Below are 15,328 nucleotides of genomic sequence, written 5' to 3' on the forward strand. Positions count from 1 at the left end.
AAGTGGGTGCAGCCACAACGTTGGCTGTGTAATAAAGAATTGGGAAGGAAGTTAGGGACAGATGCTGCAGGGCCTCCGGTGCCACCTAACACATGTGGACTCTCCTGTAGGGGATGGGGAGTAACTGATCGGTCTTTAAGCTGGAAGGACGTGGTCAGGTGTGAATTTCAGAATAAGAGTTTAGACTGGGCAAGGGGGTGGGAGAAGACCACTGTGACAATCCAGGTCAGAGACTGACCTGAGCCAAGGGCAGCGCAACAGGGAGAAGATGCGTTTCCATCACCATTCAGTTTAGAGCTAGGGCCGCTGGAGGGAGTGGGTTTCTCTTCTGAGGGATGGAGCTCAGAGCACCCTCTCCCAGTTCTATACTCAAATGGACGCTGAAGCTGGAAGAAGCCCTATCTGTGTCCTGGCCAGGACTCAATCTGCAGCCCCATCATCTTCTGAAAGTTCTGTCTACGCTAACGTTTACTCTGCAAGATGGTGAACATCCGAGATGGCTGGTTATATCAAGCTTGCCTACTGAATGGCTGCCTTGGAAAAAGCAGCACTTGACATGTGAGGAATGACAATGTGCACATTAACCACTTGATTATGACATGTCATCCTCTTTGTCATTTTGGGATATTTTAAAAATCTGTTGCAAAAAAAAAAAAAAATCTCTTTGCTGAGTTTTTAAATGTCTCCAGGTTTCTTACACTTCACTGGAGCTAGAAAAACCCATCCACCTATTTGATGAGCTTTGCTAATGTGCTGGGCACTTTCGTTAGCATAGATACTAAAGAGGGCTGGGGACATGGCTCAGTGGGTAAGTGTCTCCGGGTTCAATCCCCTGTACTGAAAAAAAATATATATAAACTGAAGAGAAAGGGGGGGAAACATTCTCCCCAGAGGTTGAAAACTAGTAGGGAGAGGTGCCCTGTGGTGCTCAATGTCTCCAAAGCCAGCCCTCCAAGCTGTAGAGATCCACCCATGGCCCCAAACTGGAACCGTTTCTCCTAAAACTCGGTTCTCCGACCATTTCATGTTCATTGGCTCCCCTGGGAACAGCCATCGGCCCGCTGCTGAGTCTGCTCAGCTGGAGCTTGTTCTCCCTGCCCTCCACAGGGTGGACCCCAAGCAGGTCTGGTTTCCAGTGATGGGCTTTATCAGGGTGACTCCTGATGGACCTGGAGGGCACACACCTGTAATCCCATGACTTGGGACACTGAGGCAAGAGGATCTCAAGTTTGAGGACAGCTTGAGAAACTGAGTGAGATCTTGCCTCAAAGAAGAAAGAAAGAGAGAGGAAGGAAGGAAGGAAGGAAGGAAGGAAGGAAGGAAGGAAGGAAGGAAGGAAGGAAGGAAGGAAGGGAGGGAGGGAGGGAGGGAGGGAGGGAGGGAGGGAGGGAGGGAGGGAGGGAGGGAGGGAGGGAGGGAGAGGCCGGGGTGGAGCTCAGTGATAGAGGGCCCCCAGGTTCAATTCCACGCACCATACACACATGCACACACACAAATAGAAGTCTGTGAAGACACTGAGAACTTTTACTTTTCACTCTAGATATTTTTTTTGTCTTCAAGCAGTCTGCATTCCCAAGACACTCCTTACCAACAGCAAGGAAGCCAGGGCCTGACACTGTGCCTGGCACATGGGCTCTCCAGTCTCTGAGGAAGTCAGGCATCACAGAGATGCCTTCAAGACAAGCCTCACCTCTGGCACCCATCAAATGCACCTTCCAAAGCCTGCCCTACTGAAGAGCTGCCTCTAGTCCTTAACTCTGGATTGCTTTGTCCTGGGTACAAACTCATCCCCCTTACTCCTCTCCTGACAGTCTGTTGGGATCCTCACTTCCTCTCCTCCGGAACACCAGAGCTCCTGGGCCAAGACTCATCTGTGTCCTCTTCCTATTTCAGTATTTCAAGTGTCCAGCACACGGCCTGGAATATGGCAGATATTCAGAGAAAACTTTGTTCACAGGAACGTCCTTGGGGAGGTGGCCTAATAGAAAGAATATAAACCAACCTGGAGAACTCTTGGCCCGAGGCCCCAGGGAGGAATATTCCAGGTCATGATGGTCCGCTGGAAGGCCGGGACCCTAGAGAAAACTCAGAGGACCCTCAGGAAAAGGGCCTAGTCTTAGTGGGAGACAGGCAGGACTGATCCTTAAGTTGCCTTTCCGCTAGGAGACATATGCCACTGTAGTGGGCCCACTTTAGGGACAAGTCTGTTGCAGAAATCTGGGCCCTCCCCGTACCCAGTCAGAACTGGAGAAATGTTTGTAGAATCAATAGAACAAACTGAAAAATGCTGGTTATTTGTCCCTCAGGCTGCGAGAGGCCAGCTCCTCTCTGGGGGCAGTTTGCAGGCAAATTATCTCAGGACTGTGTTTCCTCTAATGAGGCTTCTCCCCTTTGCAGCTCAACTCCCGGGAGTGTGGGAGGAGAGTGCAGCCAACCCCAGTGGCCTACGCTGAGGCAGCACACTCGGCTCCCTCCCTCCTCAAAGGGTGGGGCAGCAGGACCACCACTGGCACCGGGACAGTCACTGTGATCCACTGGGCCTGGAGATTCTGAGCACAACAGTGCCTGCCTCCTGTGTGGCCCCTTTGGGGAGGAATGGAGGAAGGGAGCAGGGAGCCATGCTGACTTATGTAACCAGCTTCCTGGGAGTCGGGAGGCCCCTGCAAGTCAGAGCCCAGCGCTTGCTCAGTGGCAGGAGAGGCTGGGGGAGGGGGGTGGCCTCCTTCCCCTCCTCTGCCGCCTCTCCCCCAGACTCCGCAGTCCTCTGCGGCAGGCACCTCCTGCTAGGGGCTGGGAACCAGGAAGGGGTGTTGTTTTCTGAGTGTGTGAAACAGTGGCCTGCTGGCTTCCCTGGCAGAAAACCAGCCTCTGGGCTCTGCACCCAGGGAGAGCACCCAGGGAGACAGGCCCCGGGGTTGGGATGCCAAAGGCTCCCCTCCACGACCGCTTCCAGCTTTCTGATCCTCAGTCTGTCCCCGCTTCCTCCTAGGGAACCTGCTCTGGGTGAGGGGCCAAGAGGAGAGGCCCCAGCGCCCCACCACTCTGCCAGTGCTGGCCATGGGCAATCTCACTTCCCTTTCCTGCCATCATGTGAGCCTGTCCTCTGGCCTGGCGCAGCCCCCTCTCCTGTGCACCCAGCTGTGAGCTGTCGTGGACAGGCTGGGGGGAAGGGAGGGAAGAGAAGACAAAAGCTGAGGCCTGCTCTCAGACTTAGATAACAAGGACTTTCTACGTACGTGCCCTTCCCCCTCTGCCCACAGCAATCCCGTAAGGTGAGCGGCATTATTATAATCCATTTCCCAAGTGAGAAAACTGAGGCCCAGAGAGTCTAAGACCCTTGGCCGCGGTCATGGAGTTACAGCTGGACAGCAAAGCCCAGTCTGCCTGACCCTAAAATCCAAACTCCAAACTTGGGGACTCTGCCTCTGGGAGTGAAGATCCTCCCCTACATACACTGGGGATGCTGTTTGGGAAATTCCTGCAGATGGAAGAAACACTGCTGAGCCCTAGGGAGGGAGCCCAGGCTGGGGGCCTGAGCCTCCCCAGAACACTAGTTTGGGAACCACAGGACGGTCCCTACTACAGGACAGGGACATGGGTAGGACCAGGGCCTGAAGGCAGGACCTGCCTGGGGAGGCTGCAGGCCCCCAGCAAGTCTTTCCTTAGGATCAACCTACAGCAGCTGAGCTCAGGTGGGAGCAGCCCCGCCCTCACACAACTGCCACCACCCTCTGCCCTCCCAGAGGCAGGGCTGCCAGAGGCCCTGGCATCTTTGCAGGACAGCCTGCAGTTTAGGCCTCTCCCCTCCTCACTGAATGAGGAGAGCTCTTAGAGACCTTCCGGGCTGAGGCTTCTTCTACTTCCTGCTTACATATAGAGAAACTGAGGCCCAAAGAGGAGAAGCAGCTTGCCCTGGTATTAGTGACAAGTGGGGTCCCTGGCTCCCATGTCACCTGGATCCTCTCCCCAGATGGCACACTCTCTACATTGGTCCTCCTGTTCCCCAGCCTCTCCTCACTTCCCTTCCATTGCCCAGCTCTGCCCGGTAGGCCAGCTCCGAGCTTGTCCTCACACTTCTCCCAGTCTCCCCCTTCCCTCCACTCCTCTGGGCCAAGAAGCAATTCTTGGATGGTTTAATTAGCTGATTATAACCACAGCCTTCTGGATCCGGTGCCCAGAATTCTGTCCCCAGTAATGAGGTGGGTTCTGAGCACTTGCCCAGGGGGCAGTCGATGGGGAGCACTGGGCTCTGCCCGCCAAGGGAGGGCTCTCCAGCTGCATAAAGAGCTCCTTGATCACAGGCAGGTAGGCGGAAGCCATGGTCCCTTGCTCAGGCCAGGTCAAACCACACTGGGTATACTATAGCCAGACCCAGATGTCCATCCTAAAGAGGGGACTCCCAACTCTCCCATGCTATTGCCCAGAGCCAGAAAAGGCTCAGTAAATGTCTTAGGATGGGCTGATGAATGGAGCCCACCCTGGGGGGCCAGGAGAGCATGTCCATTCTGAGGGTCTAATGGGAAGGAGGATTTGAACATGCAAGGAGATGCTAGGAAAGCATTGGATATGGGGGAACAGAAGGAGCAAAAGCCCAGAGGCCGGAAGGAGCCACAAATCCTCCTGCCAGGAAGCTCTGGTTGTCAGAAAACACTTTCTCCCAGTAAGCGAAAGTCAGTCATCTATGACTTCTGCCCTCTGAGCTAAAAAGACTAATCTAAATCCTGTGTCTCTGGGCTTCTCTGCAATATTTTGAAACCAATAACAATGTCCCATCATTCCCACTAACCACACTGCCCACCCCGCAAGTATATCTTCTCCCATTGAAACACTTATATCCTGCTTCCTTGTCTGAACAAATATTTATGGAGCTCAGGGCCAGGCCAGGCCTACACAGGAGCAAGGGACAAGCAGACCTGGGCTGGGTGCCCTTCAAGAATTCTTGACCTCATATAAGGACATCACAAGTGTGCAAATAATCAGGATCCAATGAGGGACTTAGGGACAAGTGTGTGCAGGAGAGAAGATGGGAAAGGGCCACAAAAAAGCCCTTGGAGACCAGTAAGGGCTTCCTGGAGGAGGTGGCACATGTGATCGAAGGCTTGAAGCCTGGGAAGGGGGTTATATGGGGTCAAGTCAAGGTAAGATAGAAGAAATAGATAGAAAGGAGACATAAAGGAAGGACAAGGAAATATAATTTTAATCTGAGATTCTGCATACCTTTCCAGGCCTGTTATTCCCCAAGCCCATCTCTCTTCCAGGCTTGTCACTCCCAGATTTCTGGAAAATCTGTAAATCTTAAAGTTATCATAAATTTACCCACTTATGATAATTACTTTAAGAGAGATACCTATAATTTAGGAGACTTGCGAGCATTATTTATTGATCAGCCTAAGGATCCTGAGAATGACCAGGCCACCATAAACCATCTTCAGCTAATCAGACTGATGTCCTCCTCACAAACCTTCCCATACACACCCCTCCTTAACTTTCTTTTAGAAGAAAAGCCAGGAACCCTGAAAATGCAGCTCTCACTCTTGAGATGGCTCACATTCTCCCATGAATGTGTATGCTTTGTTTTCCTAACTAAGATTCTGTGCCTCTATTGACATGTGCTGAAATACTTCTCCATCACATATGTCAGAGACCCCATTTGTCCTGAGTCCCCACCCCCCACCTGCTCTCTGGGAACTCCTCCAGATGCTATTCTGGAGCGAGATCTTCTCCAGTGATAGTCACCCACTGGGTACCAAGGACCAACAATAATATAGGACAATGCTGAGTTCTCTGGATCCTTTGAGGCCTTTGGGACCTCAAAAAATGAATTATCCAAGCTAGGCATGGTGAGGCACGCCTATAATCCCAGCTACTCAGGAGGCTGAGGCAGGAGGATTCCAAGTCCAAGACTAGCCTGGGCAATTTAGTGAAATCCTGTCTCAAAATAAAAAATAAAAAGACCTGGGGATGAAGCTCAGTATCAAAGCACTCCTGGGTCAGTCCCCAGTATGAGGGTGTGCCATGGGAACCAGCCAGGGTCCCCTTCCTGGGGGAGCTCAGCCTGGTGAGGCAAGCAGACCCAGGCAGAGGCCGTCCAAGAGTCAATACTCCCATAGCACCAATCTTGCGCCAGGGACTCTCTGAGCTATACCCAATTAACTCATTTAATCCTCAAGACAACCTCTTCCCCTGGTTTATAGATGAGGGAGTTACAGCAGAGAAAGGGTTAAAAAATTGGCTGAAGTCACCCAGCTGGTGACTGTCAGAGCTGAATTTGAAACCAGGAAATCTGGTTCTTCACAGAACCTAACCACTAAGCTAATCAGCTGTCTAATCTATGGTAATCAGATCACTGAGGGCCCCAGAGCAACCTGGAGACTCACAGAAGGTTGGGGGGGGGGGGAGATCCTCAGCAGAACCTTGAAGGGAAAAAAGGGAAGGGTCCATAAGAAGGGAGCGGCTTTTGAGGACTTGCCAGTTACTACAGATGCTTTGGTGTCCCTGGAGGAGCTAGGAGATAGGACCGGAGAGGTGGAAGCAGCAGCTGAAACAGGACGTGATCCCATGAAAGAGAGCACAACCCTTTCAAGCAGAAGGTGACTCATTCCTGGCCCTCAGCACCCACCACCAACCCCACCCAGGACCTGGCTCCCTGCCAGTTTCAGTCCCACTGGTCTGTAGCAAAGGACTCAGCTGTCAATCCCCCATCTTAGGCTCCTGGAAGACAGGTCATCCCCTAACCCAATGGCAGAACACAAGAGAAGGGCCTCACACATGTTGTCCGATTTGACTTCTGTTGAGACACTACGGTCCAGAGTGAGTGAGCAGCATGCCCAAAGTCACACAGCAATAAGTAAGCAGTACAGCAAACATTGGGACCCTCCAGCCACCTACTCCCCACCTCTCCTTTGGCTCTTTGCCAAAACTCCATGCCCATTGACAGCCAGGGGGAGGGGCAAAGCTGATTGTGGGTCCTGAGGCCCAGGGCCAGCATGAAAGGGATGTCTTGCCTCATCCAGTCCCTGAATGGTTCAGACATTGAAAGAGTCCTGCCTCCTATTGGCCTGACACAAGTCACAGCACCCCCTTTGCTGAGGGCTCTTTAATTCAATGATCAAATCCTTCTCATGCAGGAGACCCAAGCTCCATGGTGGTCTCAGCCAGGCATGGCCCAGCCCTAGGCAGAGGGAAAGCTGTTCCATCACCATGGTGACCTCAGTCACACAGAGTTCCAGGGACCCATGAGGTATAGTCCCTAAGGCCACTGGGGGGCCTTGTCTGGCATCAGGTCTCCTGGGCAGGAACAAGCAGTTCCTCAGAAGTAGGACTAAAGATGGGGCCAGTCCCAGGAAGGAGGAGCTGGTCTCCAGAGAGATGACCCAGCAAGGGCCCCTCAGGGAGGGAGGGAGAGAGGGGCTGGGACAAGAGAGTCCTTTGTTCCCCTCTCAAAGCAGCCACCCTGTCCTGCTACCCCCACCCCATCCTCCACCCCCTGCTAGAACTCAAGCCACCTCTGGGACAGGATCCATCTACACATGGGGGAGGGTGCCTGGAAACCACTTAGGCTGACACCTATTCCAATCCCAGGAGACTAGGTCCCACTCTCAGGAGTCCTCTGTCCGATGGGGAGACAACCTCCCTTCAGATACTCCAGTCTGATGGAAGAAGCACGACCCACCTCCTGGAGCCCCCAGTCTAATGTGGGAGGCATCCCTTTCACACTGAGGATGCCCCAGTGGGAAAGATGTCACTTCAGCACTTACAGAACCCCTGGCAAGAAGGGATGAAAGAGTTTGTTCCAGGGCTGGGGATGTAGCTCAGTTGGCAGAATGCTTGCCTCGCAAACACTAAGGCCCTGGGTTCAATCCCCAGCACTGCAAAAAAAAAAAAAAAAAAAAAAAAAAAAAGAATTTGTTCCAGTTCAACAAGCCTCTGCTAGACATTTCCTGCCAACCAGACCCTGTTTGTTGGTCTATTATCCAGTTTGTAGACAGCCCTGAACCAAAAGGAGACACTGCCAGGTGCGGTGGCACAGGCCTGAAATCCCAGTGGCTGGGGAGGCTGAGGCAGGAGGATCAGAGTTCAAAGCCAACCTCAGCAACTTAGCAAGGCCCTAAGCAACTCATTTGTATCTAGATTAAAAGGGGGGGGGGGACTGGGGATGAAGACCCATGGGGCGTGAAGGAAGAAGAAAGTGCCATGACCCCTGTCTGTTCCAGCACCCAAGGCCTGCGGGCCAGCGCTGCCACCTCGTCTGCAGCCTGGCACCTCACTCACACCTGATCAGTGTCTGCACCTTGGCAGAGGCTCTTCTGTCCAGAACACCCTGCTCCTGCCCAAGCCTTCCTCATGCTCCAGTGCCCATCTTAGGGTCACCTGCCTCAGGAATCCTTCCCAAGGCTCCAGCCTGATCAGAGTCCCTTCCTTCAAGAGCCAGCACAGTACATGTCTCCCTAGAGGCCAGCTTGCACTCCACCAAAGTTCCTTCTGCCCCTCAGCCTGAAAGGACAGTGCAGGGCAGTGGTCTTTTGCCTCTGGACACAGGCAGAGGAGCCTGGTAGACAGGGCCACTCAGGCCCCCATGTTCACTGCTTCCTCTCTCAACCCAACTCATGAGGCATGTAGAACAGCAGGTCCACTGTTTTTCCCTCTGCCCCTGTGGCCCAACCGTACCTCACCCCTACATCAAAATCCCAGGTCACCTTCTACGCCTTCTGACTAAGCATGGGGTCTCACTGCAGCCCCACCTCTGTGGGTCCTTCCCTGTCTCTTTGGCTCCAGGACCCAGCTGTCCTGTTTCCTGACTTATCACATATGGGGGCGCCGGTGCTCTCCATGGCCCCACTGACCCCACGCATCCTCTCCATACCCTACTCCCCGACTACAGTTATCCACACGCCCCGAGGCAACAACCGTGTCTCTACATTCAAGACTTTCAAATCCCTGCTTCCCACTGAGTCCTCAGCCTGAGGTCCAGACCCATCTATGCAGAGGCCTCCTTACACCTTCCTCACTTCCAGCCTGTAGCCAGTGGCCCTGCCCCTCCGCCACACTGCTGCATCTGCACCACCCCGCAGGTCTCAGCCCCACTGTCAGCTTGGCCACTCTGGCAGCTGTAGAGGATGGCCTGGCAGGGGCCAAGAGCCACTTGGGGTGTTCTGACTCCCAGTACCGTGTTCTTCCTTTGCAACAGCTTGAAGTATCAAAAGACCCGGAGGTGGCAGCCCAGGACTCAGGACCCCTGTACCCATGCCAAAGAGAAGCTTCAGCCTCAGGTGAGGAGGCCCAGACATGGAAGGAAGAGAGCTGCTGGAGACATTGGAAACCCAGAGGTCAGCCTGGATTCAGAGACACTGGGCCGGGCTCACCACTACCATGCCCAGCAGCCCCAGGAGCAGTTCTGGCCAAAGCCACAGGACTTCCCCACGTCCCAGCCAAGATAGGTCACGCAGGGCTTAACCACCAAGAGAAATGACAGCCAAGGTTCACAGAGAGTTGGTGATTACACGTTCCCTTCACAACCACCCTCCTCTCCTAGAAAACAGAAGAGTTCATAAACATCAGCAGGAAAGGAAATTCTATTCCACCCCATTGAATCTCAGGAAGTCCCTCCTGTTGTCTAAATTTGATCCATCATCTTATCTTTAGAAATTAGTAGGAACAGTAAGGCCCAGAAGGCATGCTTGAGGGTAGGCACTGCTGGGGAGGCCAACTATGAGCCAAACAAGGTCCCCTCCCTATAAGTGGAACTAGAGAGTAGCCAAAAGGGCTTTATGGGCAGGCCTTGGTTCAGATGCTTGCTGGTTAAATGGCAGTAGACACATTATTTATTCTCTCCTAGACTGTTTCCTTATCTTAATAATGGGAGCCACAATCCCTACATTTCCAGATAATGGGGAGAATCAAGTGAGATGATTCACATAATTTTAACACATACCAGACCCTCAGTAAGAAGGTCCAACAAACCAGCAAGTCCAACAGACTCTACTTCCTTATTCATATTCTTATTTCTCAGATCCATCCTCTCTAGAGCTGTAGTTCTGAGTTCAAAGCCTTAGTTCTCAGGGAACCCTCTATGGGCCTCCCTGCCTCCAGGTCTACTCCTTCCATCTATACTCCTGGCCACTGCCAGGGCACCTCTTTGAAAGGAAAATCAGCTCCAGCCCAGCCCCCAACCCCTACTTCACTCTCTTCTCTGAGTCACCACAGGCTTCAGGAGAAAAATCCTGTCTCCTTAACTTGCCGTTCCCAGGCTGACGATGACTGGTCACCCTTCATCCTCAACCCACCCCCAAGGCCTCTAAGCCTCTGCACATTCTGCACCCTCGGTCAGGCAAGATGTCTCCAGTCCTACCACCATGGCCTCCTTATCCTTCCAGATGACACTCAGGAACTCCAACGCCACTTCCTTCTCAGGAAAGCTTCCTTGCCATGCCCCCTGCCCAGGACTGGGCCAGGGGCTCTGCTTGGGCCTTTCAAAGAACATGTCATCCTGCATTATAATCACCTGCTTTACGCTAAATCCTTTAGGGATAGAAAAGAGTGGACTCTCATCTCTGAACCCCCAGATGGACAGATAGATTACGTGGCTCCCGATGCTTAGAGTATTGGATATTTGCAATTTCCTCTTTCAATTAATAAAGTAGAATCTCGTGGCTTCAGAACAAGACAGGGCACAGCCTATTAGTGATTTTGCCTTTCTCTTCCCAATTCTACAGAACCTGTCTGGAAAGGGAGACTCATGGGGCTTCAGGGGAGGCAGAGGAGGGCATGCAGGGCCACCATGGGGGTAGTTTAGTCAGACCTTGTCTCTAGGCTATAGGCAGTGCCTCCTCCCATGCCCAGTGAATTCAGTAACCACAGGAAGAACCACGGAAAATGTCAATATTGATAGTTCCCATTTACAGATGGAAAAACTAAGGTCAGAAAAGAAAGGCAATTGCCCAACACCCCCAAGGTCCACCAGTGAGTCTGAGGCAGAGCAGGAGGAGTCAAGGAAAAAGCCCTGACCCCTGAGACGGTCTCCAACAGGTGCCTGTAGCTCATGGTGTCCTCATCCTGCTGACAACTCATGCCAGCAGGGGAGCAATGACACTTCTCCCCAAGTCACAGAGCAGCAGAGAGAGGCCCAAGAGGGGCTGAGTCACCCTGATTGCGAAGCAGCACAGGAGAACAAAGGAGAAGAACAGTCTCAGGCTGCCTACTGTGCCCCCAGGGAAGAAGCCTGACCTCACTGGTCCAGGGATCTTGGCTTGGGGGAGGCTGAAGTATTCCAGAAGGGAGTCACACACCCTCCTGCTAAGGACAGAGACCTGGATGGCAGGGCTGGCCAGTGGCTGCAGTGGGGACTGTCAAGGTGAATGCAGACACCTCATGATCTTCCGCAGTCTCCCCAAAGCTGGGCCTCCAGCACAGAGCCGGGCACCTTGCCCCACCCACACACTTGGGGCCCTTGAAGGACTTAACAGTACCCAGGGGAGAGCCACAGAGACAGGAACCAAGTGGGCTCTGGTCTCTGTCCTGCCTCCGACTCCTCTTGACCTTAAACAAGTCAGGTGACCTCTTTAACCCTCTGGTTCCTCTTCGGGAAAACAGGACGGAGAAAATTAATCTCCTGGAAAAGAATGGTTGGGAAGTAGTGTCTCAACATTAAGAGTCTACCTCTGAGCCTCAGTTTCCTAGTCTAGAAAATGGGAATAATCTCTGGAGGACCTTTGAGTCTCAACTGGCAGTGGGTGAGAAATCACTTGGTCAGGGGCCTCAAAATATGATGACCACAGAGGGTGGTTTCTCTTTGGTCTGTTGACTCCTCCAGGGAGGCACGAGTCTTGCACATCTTTGATTCCCCACACTATGCCTAGTACACAGCAGGAGCTCAATAAATAAATGTAGGAAGCAACATCGGGGAGGGAGAGAGATGGGAGAAGTGGGACATGAGGATAAGATAGGGTAAAGAAAGAAAGCAACAAAAAAGAGCAGGTGCAGAAGGGGTGAGCACAGGAGCCCAGGAGAAGCTGCCTGAAGGACTTCCAGGGGTGAGGAGGGTGACAGCATAGGAGGGCAGCCAAGCCGAGTGCCTGACCAGGGCTTGTTTCCTTCAAGGGCTGACCCCAGGGGCTGCCTCTTTTGTCCCAGTTTCCCATTTCAGAGGCATAGTCTATAGCTTTCTGCTCAGACCACGGGGACCCCTCTCTTCATTCTTGAAATAGCCCCTCATCAGCACCCCCTCCCCAAGGGGAGCCTCAGGAGGTCACAGGGAAAGGAACCAGAGCAGATGGAACCTGCTTTCCCAGGATCCAGGGGGGTGCCTCCACCCCATGTGATGTGTGTGTTTCCACCTCTATCATCTGGGAACTGGTATGAGGGTGTCAGCAGCCCCAGGTCTGGCAGCTCCTTTCTGTTAGATGCCAGTCCATGCAGACATTATTGGATGTGCCTCTGTGGGGTCAGTAGTGGCCTTCCTCTGTGATGGTGAGACGTGTGCCAGCCTCCTGTCATGTCAGTGTCATGTGAGGGTGACAACCTGTGCATGCCAGCCAGAATGTCTCAGAGTCCAAGTGACAGTGTGTGTGTGCATCAGTGCGCACCCACACATGTGTGCTATCATAAGGGTGTGTTAGCGTTGGTGTGTGTTGCAGTGTGACCTATGTATGCCAACAGGGCTGTCAGTAGGAATGTGTCGGCAGGCAAGTGTGTGCCATCCTGTCACCATATGTGAAGAGCGTGTGGCAGTGGTTGTCAGTGTGTGTGCTATCATGAGTGTGCCTGTGTGTCCGTATGAGCATGTGTTTTGTGTGTCTGCCTGCCCCAAGAGTGGCTGCGTCTGCCAGCCAGTGCTGGGTGTTAGTGAATGTGTGTGTGTGTCTCAGTTGAAAGCCACATGCCAGATGGGGTGGCCCTGTCTTTGGCCTCTCCGTACCCCCACCCCGGCTCCTGCCAGCAACCACATAGGAGACCTGCGGTGGAGAGCCGGGCACCAAGTCCGCGATTGACTGCGAACGCAGACTGGAGCCCCCGCCCGTGCTCTCGCCCAGCTCGCCCCCACGCGCTGCCGGCCAGGCGGCCGCCCGCACTCACCGAGTCCCTTTGTCGCCCATGGTCCGCGGTGGCCGCAGGGAGGTCCGCGGCGTCAGCGCCCAGTCTGGAAAATCCCCGGCCGGCAGGAGGAGCATGGGCCAGCCCGCTCCGGGCTCCCCGCTCCGCCTCCTTCTCTCTCCCGGCCGCCGCCGCCGCCCCCGCCCCGGGTCCCCGCCCGCCGCCCGCCGCCCGCCGCCCGCCGCCCGCCGCCCGCCGCCCGCCGCCCGCCGCGCTGCACAGCTCCCGGGCAGCGGCCAGGGGCGTGGAGCCGTGCGGGGTGTGCGCGCGTGTGCCTGTCTCTGTGTGCGTGTCTGCGTGTGCGCGCGCCTCCCGGCAGAGCCCGGGCAGCCGATGGGAAGCCTCTAGACCAAGAGCTCGCTGTTTGGGGGTCTACCGGAGTGCGTGCCCCTCTGTCAGAGAGCGAGGAGAGAATACGCGTATGTGCACGCTAGTGTGCAGGTGCGGGTGCACGTCTGTGCGCGCGGGCCTGTTAGGAGTGTATTTGTGTGGATGGAAGGATGTGCACGTCTTTGTGCAGTTGTGCGTGTGTGCGCACAGTCGTGGATGCGAGCGCGCTCTCCCGTGCACGCCGGGGCAGCCTTTGTATGTACCGGCGGGTGGAAACCGAAGGACCGGGACTCGAGGCCGAGCTCCCAAGCTCCGGGCGGCACCCTTGCGCTGGGACGGTGGGAGTCTCCGGGTGCCTGGCAAGGCCTTCGCCCCACGCTCCACCCTCCCCATCTCCACCCACGCTCTTCTGGAGAGATAACACTTAACCACCCAACAGGGACAGGAAGAGGAGGTGGAGGGGCAGCAGACTACGCTGACGCTAGGGAATTGGTGAGGGTGGAGGGGTACCGGAGGCCAGCAGGGGCAGTCGGTGGCAGCCAGAAAGAGGAAGCTGTGAGGAGATGATAAGCAAGGGGGCAAAGAGGTGGCCTGCTGCGGGTCTGTGAGTGTGACTTGGCTGGGTTGCATCATGGGAAGTGCCAAGGCCCAGCTCCACGGCCTGCCGCTGCTACCGGGTTCCTGTATACCAGCCCTCTCAGAACCGATTTCCGAACCTGTAAAGTGATACCAGCAGACTTGTTGATAGGTGAAAAGGACTCGCTTTAGTCTATGGGTCTCAGCTGGGTACTGGCATACAGCAGCTGCCAGCAGAGGTTGGCCCACCCCTCTCTGCAGGTTTCACGGTGTCTCTGAAAATCTTGACTCCTCTCAAGATCCCTGACCCCTGCAGGAACAGCAGAGAGCTTCCTCTCCTTCCCCAGTGGGAGCGAGCATGGAGTCTAGAGGAGAAGGGGCAGGTGGGGTTCTGGGCCTTAATCCATTTTCTTTTGACTCCTAGCAGAGATCTTTGAGGAACTCTGTTTTGGCCGAAGTCCCTTCTTGCTGTGCAGGTAGTGGGAGGGTGGGAGGTCTTTCTCCTCCCTCACTGCTGGGATTTGACTAATTTGCCCTGATAGGTTCCTAATATTGGAGTATTAATGGAAAGAAGAGAAGCTATCTTTTCCTAAGATGCAATTGTGGGTCTGGAAACATCTCCTGTAATTATGCTCAAAAGCAGTTACCTATGCTGTTTATATAGAATATACTGTTTATACTGTTTAGAGTTCATAATGATATCCCAGTGTAATTACTATAATTATGTCCAGATGTGGGGGAGTGGAGGCTGATGGGCAGGCAGGGTGGTCTATGTCTGGGCAATATTAGGATCCAGGAGAAAATGGATTAAGACCCAGAACCTGATTCTGTACCTTCTTAACCTCTGGGTTCCACCCTCACCCCCAGAGGAGAAGGAGAGGAAGCCACTTGCTGTTCTAAAGGGGGTCAGGTAAAGGAGCAAACTAAAGTCCTCCTTGATGACAGGAGACTCACTTTGTAAGCCAAAAAGGCCCCTAACCAGGATGGACAGGGCCTGGTCCTGCCATTCCCCACATCACAGCTTCCCCACTTATTAAATGGGTTCTACCAAACCCGACAATCTCCCGTGGTACACTCCACGCTGATGTCCACAGCACCTGAATTTTAAAATTCAGGAAAATTCTTCATTCTACTCAATAAATATTTGTATTTATTTTATTATAACAAATAATGTTTTTAATTACTTCCAAGTAAAACAAACAGTCCAGAAAGAGGCACCAGATGGTTTCAGGTTGGCCCCCACACCCACATAGCTCTTTCCAGCCCAGTTTGGAAAGTGGCTCTAGCATTTAGGGACACTGAACAGACTGGTAGACTGTGGAGTCAACATGCG

At 53.7% G+C, this 15,328-nt stretch overlaps 1 protein-coding gene across 3 annotated transcripts in view; it reads right to left on the bottom strand.

Annotated features, from left to right (window-relative positions):
- The window catches only part of ARRB1 (arrestin beta 1), a 79,427-nt gene extending 66,145 nt beyond the window's left edge, over window positions 1–13,282 (bottom strand). For 2 of the 3 annotated variants that reach the window (XM_079104449.1, XM_079104448.1), the window contains exons 1-2: window positions 13,072–13,282; window positions 5,218–5,286 (exon numbers count right to left, since the gene is read on the bottom strand). In XM_079104449.1, the coding sequence (XP_078960575.1) occupies window positions 5,218–5,286; window positions 13,072–13,166 (164 nt within the window). In that variant the 5' untranslated portion in view covers window positions 13,167–13,282. The remainder of the gene's footprint in view (window positions 1–5,217; window positions 5,287–13,071) is intronic. The other variant, XM_079104450.1, reaches the window with a different exon arrangement.
- Window positions 13,283–15,328: the final 2,046 nt, after the last annotated feature.

The sequence above is a fragment of the Sciurus vulgaris genome (assembly GCF_902686455.1).
Source record: "Sciurus vulgaris genome assembly, chromosome: 11".
NCBI classification, from domain to species: Eukaryota; Metazoa; Chordata; class Mammalia; order Rodentia; family Sciuridae; genus Sciurus; species Sciurus vulgaris.